Here is a 10,000-nt window from a genome sequence, read left to right as displayed (position 1 = left end):
CAGACCTGTACACACAGACCTGTACACACCTGGATGATGGGCGCACACACAGACCTGTACACACAGACCTGTACACACAGACCTGTACACACCTGGATGATGGGCTGGCTGAGGAAGGGGCTCAGGTGGGGCAGGAGTTTGCAGTAAACGTCGGCCACGTTCAGGTGTTTGGCCACGACGGTGATGAAGCCCACGGCGCCGTAACGAATCCACAGGTTTGGATGGCACAGGAACGGAGCTGAGGACGACGCACACGTTTAACACAAAGCAACACACAACACACAACCATAACAGAAGCACAAATGTGAGACGACAAAGGGTTGTGCGTCTGAGGAGCAGATATGTGTTTCTCTTGTACATTCAAGTTTGTAAAAGTTGGTCCATGTGAAGCTCTGAGACGGTTTGTGTCTCTGATGCTCCTGCTGCAAACTTCAAGTCAAAACACAACCTGAACCCAAACATTTGTTCTGTGTGTGTGTGTGTGTGTGCATGTGTGTGTTGTGTGTGTGTGTGTGTGTGTTTGTGTGTGTGTTGTGTGCATGTGTGTGTTTGTGTGTGTGTTGTGTGTGTGCATGTGTGTGTGTTGTGTGTGTGTGTGTGTGTGTTGTGTGCATGTGTGTGTTTGTGTGTGTGTTGTGTGCATGTGTGTGTTTGTGTGTGTGTTGTGTGTTGTGTGCATGTGTGTGTTTGTGTGTGTGTTGTGTGCATGTGTGTGTTTGTGTGTGTGTTGTGTGTTGTGTGCATGTGTGTGTTTGTGTGTGTGTTGTGTGCATGTGTGTGTTTGTGTGTGTGTTGTGTGCATGTGTGTGTTTGTGTGTGTGTGTGTGTTGTGTGCATGTGTGTGTGTGTGTGTGTGTGCATTGTGTGTGTGTGTGTTGTGTGTGTGTGTGTGTGTGTGTTGTGTGCATGTGTGTGTTTGTGTGTGTGTTGTGTGCATGTGTGTGTTTGTGTGTGTGTTGTGTGCATGTGTGTGTTTGTGTGTGTGTTGTGCATGTGTGTGTTTGTGTGTGTGTGTGTGTTGTGCATGTGTGTGTTGTGTGTGTGTGTTGTGTGCATGTGTGTGTTTGTGTGTGTGTTGTGCGTTCATACCGATGTCGGACACAAACTCGTTGATGTGTTGTCTCTGGAGGAGGCCCAGGTCGCACATACACGTCAGAGCGTTCAGAGTTTTGTAAATCACAAACTCCTCGGTGTCGCTGAGGCCCTGCTGCAGGAGCGGCTTCAGGATCGACGAGCTCTGCCAGCCCACGTACGCCGCCACGCCTACGACAAACACACAGAGTCACAGCCCACGTACGCCGCCACGCCTACGACAAACACACAGAGAGTCACAGCCCACGTACGCCGCCACGCCTACGACAACACACAGAGTCACAGCCCACGTACGCCGCCACGCCTACGACAAACCACACAGAGTCACAGCCACGTACGCCGCCACGCCTACGACAAACACACAGAGTCACAGCCCACGTACGCCGCCACGCCTACGACAAACACACAGAGAGTCACAGCCACGTACGCCGCCACGCCTACGACAAACAACACAGAGTCACAGCCCACGTACGCGCCCACGCCTACGACAAACACACAGAGAGTCACAGCCACGTACGCGTACGCCGCCACGCCTACGACAAACACACACAGAGAGTCACAGCCCACGTACGCCGCCACGCCTACGACAAACACACAGAGAGTCACAGCCCACGTACGCCGCCACGCCTACGACAAACACACAGAGTCACAGCCCACGTACGCCGCCACGCCCACGACAAACACACAGAGAGTCACAGCCCACGTACGCCGCCACGCCTACGACAAACACACAGAGTCACAGCCCACGTACGCCGCCACGCCCACGACAAACACACAGAGAGTCACAGTCCACGTACGCCGCCACGCCTACGACAAACACACAGAGTCACAGCCCACGTACGCCGCCACGCCTACGACAAACACACAGAGAGTCACAGCCCACGTACGCCGCCACGCCTACGACAAAACACAGAGAGTCACACACGCCGCACACGCCTACGACAAACACACAGTCACAGCCCACGTACGCCGCCACGCCTACGACAAACACACAGAGTCACAGCCCACGTACGCCGCCACGCCTACGACAACACACAGAGAGTCACAGTCACACGCCGCCCACGCCTACGACAAACACACAGAGAGTCACAACCCACGTACGCCGCCACGCCTACGACAAACACACAGAGAGTCACAGTCCACGTACGCCGCCCACGCCTACGACAAACACACAGAGAGTCACAGTCCACGTACGCCGCCACGCCTACGACAAACACACAGAGAGTCACAGCCCACGTACGCCGCCACGCCTACGACAAAACACACAGAGTCACAGCCCACGTACGCCGCCACGCCTACGACAAACACACAGAGTCACAGCCCACGTACGCCGCCACGCCTACGACAAACACACAGAGAGAGTCACAGCCCACGTACGCCGCCACGCCTACGACAAACACACAGAGTCACAGCCCACGTACGCCGCCACGCCTACGACAAACAAACACACAGAGTCACAGCCCACGTACGCCGCCACGCCTACGACAAACACACAGAGAGTCACAGCCCACGTACGCCGCCACGCCTACGACAAACACACAGAGAGTCACAGCCCACGTACGCCGCCACGCCACGACAAACACACAGAGAGTCACAGCCCACGTACGCCGCCACGCCTACGACAAACACACAGAGAGTCACAGCCCACGTACGCCGCCACGCCTACGACAAACACACAGAGAGTCACAGCCCACGTACGCCGCCACGCCTACGACAAACACACAGAGAGTCACAGCCCACGTACGCCGCCACGCCTACGACAAACACACAGAGAGTCACAGCCCACGTACGCCGCCACGCCTACGACAAACACACAGAGAGTCACAGTCCACGTACGCCGCCACGCCTACGACAAACACACAGAGAGTCACAGCCCACGTACGCCGCCACGCCTACGACAAACACACAGAGAGTCACAGTCCACGTACGCCGCCACGCCTACGACAAACACACAGAGTCACAGCCCACGTACGCCGCCACGCCTACGACACACAGAGTCACAGCCACGTACGCCGCCACGCCTACACAAACACACACAGAGAGTCACAGCCCACGTACGCCGCCACGCCTACGACAAACACACAGAGAGTCACAGCCCACGTACGCCGCCACGCCTACGACAAACACACAGAGAGTCACAGCCCACGTACGCCGCCACGCCTACGACAAACACACAGAGAGTCACAGCCCACGTACGCCGCCACGCCTACGACAAACACACAGAGAGTCACAGCCCACGTACGCCGCCACGCCTACGACAAACACACAGAGTCACAGCCCACGTACGCCGCCACGCCTACGACAAACACACAGAGAGTCACAGCCCACGTACGCCGCCACGCCTACGACAAACACACAGAGTCACAGCCCACGTACGCCGCCACGCCTACGACAAACACACAGAGTCACAGCCCACGTACGCCGCCACGCCTACGACAAACACACAGAGAGTCACAGCCACGTACGCCGCCACGCCTACAACAAACACACAGAGTCACAGCCCACGTACGCCGCCACGCCTACGACAAACACACAGAGAGTCACAGCCCACGTACGCCGCCACGCCTACGACAAAACACACAGATCCACAGCCCACGTACCCGCCACGCCTACGACAAACACACAGAGAGTCACAGCCCACGTACGCCGCCACGCCTACGACAAACACACAGAGAGTCACAGCCCACGTACGCCGCCACGCCTACGACAAACACACAGAGTCACAGCCCACGTACGCCGCCACACGCCTACGACAAACACACAGAGTCACAGCCCACGTACGCCGCCACGCCCCACGACAAACACACAGAGAGTCACAGCCCACGTACGCCGCCACGCCTACGACAAACACACAGAGTCACAGCCCACGTACGTACGCCGCCACGCCTACGACAAACACACAGAGAGTCACAGCCCACGTACGCCGCCACGCCTACGACAAACACACAGAGTCACAGCCCACGTACGCCGCCACGCCTACGACAAACACACAGAGTCACAGCCCACGTACGCCGCCACGCCTACGACAAACACACACAGAGTCACAGCCCACGTACGCCGCCACGCCCACGACAAACACACAGAGTCACAACCCACGTACGCCGCCCACGCCTACGACAAACACACAGAGTCACAGCCCACGTACGCCGCCACGCCTACGACAAACACACAGAGAGTCACAGCCCACGTACGCCGCCACGCCTACGACAAACACACAGAGAGTCACAGCCCACGTACGCCGCCACGCCTACGACAAACACACAGAGAGTCACAGCCCACGTACGCCGCCACGCCTACAACAAACACACAGAGTCACAGCCCACGTACGCCGCCACGCCTACGACAAACACACAGAGTCACAGCCCACGTACGCCGCCACGCCTACGACAAACACACAGAGAGTCACAGCCCACGTACGCCGCCACGCCTACGACAAACACACAGAGTCACAGCCCACGTACGCCGCCACGCCTACGACAAACACACAGAGAGTCACAGCCCACGTACGCCGCCACGCCTACGACAAACACACAGAGTCACAGCCCACGTACGCCGCCACGCCTACGACAAACACACAGAGAGTCACAGCCCACGTACGCCGCCACGCCTACGACAAACACACAGAGAGTCACAGTCCACGTACGCCGCCACGCCTACGACAAACACACAGAGTCACAGCCCACGTACGCCGCCACGCCTACGACAAACACACAGAGTCACAGCCCACGTACGCCGCCACGCCTACGACAAACACACAGAGAGTCACAGTCCACGTACGCCGCCACGCCTACGACAAACACACAGAGTCACAGCCCACGTACGCCGCCACGCCTACGACAAACAGAGAGACGCCCATCACTCCCGCCCGCTCCGCCCGTCCCGCCCGTCCCACTCCACCCACCCGCTCCGCCCGTTAGTCCCGCCCGCTCCGCCCGCTCTTACCCACGATAGAGTCGAAGAAGGCGCCGCGCAGGTGCCAGTCGCTCTTGTCGTTGAGGAAGGTGATCATGTGACTGAGCAGGACGTCGTTGGCCTTTTGGCGGCCGAAGAAAACGCAGAGTCGGGTGATTCCCGCCTCCATCAGACTGTGCTTCACCATGTTCTCCGGGTCCGACAGGAGCGTCACCACCTTCTGCTGCACCATCTCGTGGAGCGCCTGGAGCTCTGAAAACACAACCGAGTGCTGGAGTGTTTAGTAGTAGTAGTAGTAGTAGCAGTAGTAGTAGTAGTAGTAGTAGTAGTAGTAGTAGTAGTAGTAGTAGTAGTAGTATTTGTAGTACTTGTAGTACCTGAGTCGTAGGTGTCGTTGTGCTGTAGTGTTTAGTAGTAGTAGTAGTAGTAGTAGTAGTAGTAGTAGTAGTAGTAGTAGTATTTGTAGTACTTGTAGTACCTGAGTCGTAGGTATCGTTGTGCTGCAGTGTTTAGTAGTAGTAGTAGTTGTAGTAGTAGTATTTGTAGTACTTGTAGTACCTGAGTCGTAGGTGTCGTTGTGCTGTAGTGTTTAGTAGTAGTAGTAGTTGTAGTAGTAGTATTTGTAGTACTTGTAGTACCTGAGTCGTAGGTGTCGTTGTGCTGCAGTGTTTCTTCTGTTTCTTCATTCACTTCCTGTTCTGTGTTGACGTGAGTCTCCTGAACCAACTCCAGGAACCTGAGAGCGCTCTCCGCCAACTGAGCGATGTTCTCTGAGGAAAAACCAGAACTAGACCGGGACTAGACCAGGACCGGACCAGGACCGGACCAGGACCAGACCAGGACAGGACCAGGACTGAACCAGAACTAGACCGGGACTAGACCAGGACCAGACCAGGACTGAACCAGAACTAGACCAGGACTAGACCAGGACAGGACCAGAACTAGACCAGGACTAGACCAGGACAGGACCAGGACTGAACCAGGACCAGGACTAAACCAGGACAGGACCAGGACAAGACCAGAACTGAACCAGGACTAGACCAGGACCAGACCAGGACCAGACCAGGACTGAACCAGGACTAAACCAGGACTAAACAGGGACTGAACCAGGACTAAACCAGGACCAAACCAGAACTACACCATGACCAGACCCGGACTGAACCAGGACTGAACCAGGACTAAACCCGGTCTCGGTCTCACCTGCGTATGCGAGTCGTACGATGGTGGCTTCATCTTGAGCCAGTTGAGCGATTCCTGTTAAAAAAGTTTAGTTTAATAAAAGAATATTTTAATTTTTTTATTTCATTTATTATTAAAGCAGCAGTGTGTAACTTTCCCCTGATCCTTCTCCCACTTTTGTCACATGAATATTCCCACACACAGGCGGATCTACAAACATCATTTTTTTGTAACTTATATTTTAGTCTTTACAAATCGATGTGGATTTTTTTATTTGCAAAAAAAAATTCTGTAAAATGTGATTCACATTTGTGGATCAACAGTGACACAAATTCACAGATTTGTAGTATTTTTAGACAAATTCACACACACAGACGCACAAACACACACAGGGCGGTGTCGGGGCGGTGTTGAGGCGGTGTTGGTGCAGTGTTGGTGCAGTGTTGGTGCAGTGTTGGTGCAGTGTTGGTGCAGTGTTGAGGCGGTGTTGAGGTGGTGTTGAGGCAGTGTTGGTGCAGTGTTGGTGCAGTGTTGGTGCGGTGTTGGTGCAGTGTGGTGCAGGCGGTGTTGAGGTGGTGTTGAGTTGGTGCAGTGTTGGTGCAGTGTTGCAGTGTTGCGGTGTTGAGGCGGTGTTGAGGTGGTGTTGGTGGTGTTGGTGCAGTGTTGGTGCAGTGTTTGGTGCAGTGTTGAGGCGTGTGCGTGTTGTGTTGAGGCGGTGTTGGGGTGGTGTTGAGGTGGTGTTGGTGCAGTGTTGAGGTGGTGTTGAGGCGGTGTTGAGGTGGTGTTGAGGCGGTGTTGGTGCAGTGTTGAGGCGGTGTGTTGAGGCGGTGTTGGGGCGTGTTTGAGGTGGTGTTGAGGTGTTGGTGCAGTGTTGAGGTGGTGTTGAGGTGGTGTTGGTGCAGTGTTGAGGTGGTGTTGAGGCGGTGTTGAGGCGGTGTTGAGGCGGTGTTGAGGTGGTGTTGGTGGTTGTTGAGGAGGTGTGTTGAGGTGGTGTTGGGGTGGTGTTGAGGAGGTGTTGGGGTGGTGTTGAGGCGGTGTTGAGGCGGTGTTGAGGCGGTGTTTAGGCGGTGTTGGTGCAGTGTTGGTGCAGTGTTGAGGCGGTGTTGGGGCGGTGTTGGGGCGGTGTTGAGGTGGTGTTGAGGTGGTGTTGGTGCAGTGTTGAGGCGGTGTTGAGTGTGGTGTTGTGTTGGGCGGTGTTTGAGGTGGTGTTGAGGTGGTGTGTTGGTGCAGTGTTGAGGCGGTGTTGGGGCGGTGTTGAGGTGGTGTTGAGTGGTGTTGGTGCAGTGTTGAGGCGGTGTTGGCGGTGTTGAGGTGGTGTTGGGTGGTGTTGAGGTGAGTGTTGAGGTGGTGTTGAGGCGTGTTGAGGTGTGTTGAGGCGGTGTTGAGGCGGTGTTGGTGCGGTGTTGAGGCGGTGTTGGTGCAGTGTTGAGGTGCAGTGTTGAGGCGGTGTTGAGGCGGTGTTGAGGTGGTGTTGAGGCGGTGTTGGGGTGGTGTTGAGGCAGTGTTGGTGCAGTGTTGGTGCAGTGTTGGTGCAGTGTTGAGGCAGTGTTGAGGTGGTGTTGAGGCGGTGCGGTGTTGAGGGTGTTGAGGGTGTGTGTGTTGCAGTGTTGGTGCAGTGTTGAGGCGGTGTTGAGGTGGTGTTGAGGTGGTGTTGAGGCGGTGTTGGGGCGGTGTTGAGGTGGTGTTGAGGCGGTGTTGAGGCGGTGTTGAGGCGGTGTTGAGGCGGTGTTGGTGCAGTGTTGAGGTGGTGTTGAGGTGGTGTTGAGGTGGTGTTGAGGCGGTGTTGAGGCGGTGTTGAGGTGGTGTTGAGGTGGTGTTGAGGCGGTGTTGAGGCGGTGTTGAGGCGGTGTTGAGGCGGTGTTGAGGTGGTGTTGAGGTGTTGAGGTGGTGTTGAGGTGGTGTGAGGTTGAGTGTTGAGGTGTGTTGGGTGGTGTTGAGTGGTGTTGAGGCGGTTGGTGGTGTTGAGGCGGTGTTGAGGTGGTGTTGAGGCGGTGTTGAGGCGGTGTTGAGGTGGTGTTGAGGCGGTGTTGAGGCGGTGTTTGGTGTTGAGGTGGTGTTGAGGAGGTGTTGAGGTGGTGTTGAGGCGGTGTGTTGAGGTGTGGTGTTGAGGCGGTGTTGAGGCGGTGTTGAGGCGGTGTTGAGGCGGTGTTGAGGAGGTGTTGGGGTGGTGTTGAGGTGGTGTTGAGGTGGTGTTGAGGTGGTGTTGAGGAGGTGTTGAGGGGTGTTGGTGTTGAGGTGTTGAGGGTGGTGTTGAGGTGGTGTTGAGGTGTTGAGGCGGTGTTGAGGAGGTGTTGGGGTGGTGTTGAGGTGGTGTTGAGGAGGTGTTGGGGTGGTGTTGAGGTGGTGTTGAGGTGGTGTTGAGGCGGTGTACTCATATAAACGTGTTCATTATCAGCTCTTGTTTACAGCTCACATTACTTTTATGACTTATATTTCTATTTTATTGTGACTTAACATTTACATTTATATAATCATGTTTTATTTCACACGTGTCTCTTGCTCTTTCTCGTTACTTATTTCATTTAATCATCACATTTATATTTTTTATCTTTGTTCTTATTTTATTTTGTGACGTGTGACTCTGGGTCCAGATCATTTCCTGTTGATCAATAAAGTTTGTCTCAGTCCAAGTAAATTAATAATCAACAAGGAACTGACCTCACAGACACTTCAGGCATGTTCCACCGGTGTGTGTGTGTGTCTGTATGTGTGTCTGTGTGTGTGTGTGTGTGTCTCTGTGTGTGTGTGTGTCTGTGTTTATGTGTGTGTGTGTGTGTTGTGTGTGTGAGATAATGAGAAGAGTCTGGAACATGAATGAATTTTCGACAAGGCCAATTCCTTGTTTATTATTAATTGTGACGTGTTTGAAATGTTTACACCAGTTATAAACCTCAGTCTGTGTAACTGAACGTCTGCACCAACACTGCCCCCTGCTGTCTCTGTGTGTGTTTGTGCGTCTGTGCGTTTGACTAGTGTCTCTGTGTAATTGTTGATCCACAAATATGAATCACATTTTACAAACAGAATTTCAGTTTATAAAAATATATATTGACAAATTTATTATTTATATCTATTTGTAAAAAACAACATACAAGTTAAAAATATTAGATTAGGATTTGTTCAAAACACACAAACAACAAATGAACGGATCAAAACACACGAACAAATGAACAACTGTTTGTAGATCAGCCTCTGTGTGTTTGGGAAGATTCATGACGCAAAAGTGAATATTAGTGAGGTTAAAGTGAATATTAGTGAGGTTAAAGTGAATATTAGTGAGGTTAAAGTGAATATTAGTGAGGTTAAAGTGAATATTAGTGAGGTTAAAGTGAATATTAATGAGGTTAAAGTGAATATTGACCATGTCGGGCGGTGACACACTTACCGGGCAGGATGTACTCGGGGTAGATGTTGGTGTCGTTCCTCGGAGCCTCCTTGACCATGCCCAGGACGCGGGTGAGTGTGCGCAGGGCCTGGGCGCGCACACGCGGCACGGCGTCGGCGCACAGGTGCAGCAGGTACGGCGTGATGCGGTCCAGGAGGAAGTCCACGCCCAGACGAGGCGCCAGCCGCAGAACCAGGTCCAGAGCCGCCAGTTTACTGTCGCACGAGTGAAGCGTCTGGAGGCACGAGGTGAGCACCGACACCAGCACCGTCAGCCCCTGCTCCTCCCGAGAGCTCACCGAGGCGTCTGGGGAGAGGGAAGGCTCCGGGGTCGGGGCAGAGGACGAGGAGGGGGCGGGGCCAGGGGACGGGGCGGGGCCTGCGGGAAAGGAGACCACAGAACGCCTCAATACAGGAACAGAACCAGCACTGA

The 10,000-nt window shown here is 54.3% G+C and overlaps 1 protein-coding gene across 1 annotated transcript in view; it reads right to left on the bottom strand.

Annotated features, from left to right (window-relative positions):
• pik3r4 (phosphoinositide-3-kinase, regulatory subunit 4) overlaps positions 1-10,000 on the bottom strand; it is a 63,645-nt gene that overhangs the window by 36,435 nt on the left and 17,210 nt on the right. Inside the window, exons 7-12 of the mRNA XM_055163622.1 lie at positions 9,569-9,946; positions 6,205-6,258; positions 5,643-5,774; positions 5,035-5,256; positions 1,090-1,263; positions 93-238 (exon numbers count right to left, since the gene is read on the bottom strand). Of these exons, the coding sequence (XP_055019597.1) occupies positions 93-238; positions 1,090-1,263; positions 5,035-5,256; positions 5,643-5,774; positions 6,205-6,258; positions 9,569-9,946 (1,106 nt within the window). The remainder of the gene's footprint in view (positions 1-92; positions 239-1,089; positions 1,264-5,034; positions 5,257-5,642; positions 5,775-6,204; positions 6,259-9,568; positions 9,947-10,000) is intronic.

This window comes from Boleophthalmus pectinirostris, unplaced genomic scaffold, assembly GCF_026225935.1.
Source record: "Boleophthalmus pectinirostris isolate CB_2022bp ecotype Guang Dong unplaced genomic scaffold, ASM2622593v1 HiC_scaffold_6, whole genome shotgun sequence".
In the NCBI taxonomy this organism is placed as follows: domain Eukaryota; kingdom Metazoa; phylum Chordata; class Actinopteri; order Gobiiformes; family Gobiidae; genus Boleophthalmus; species Boleophthalmus pectinirostris.
The sequence above is the reverse complement of the archived record's forward strand: the minus strand, read 5'-3'. Positions and strand labels throughout refer to the sequence as shown.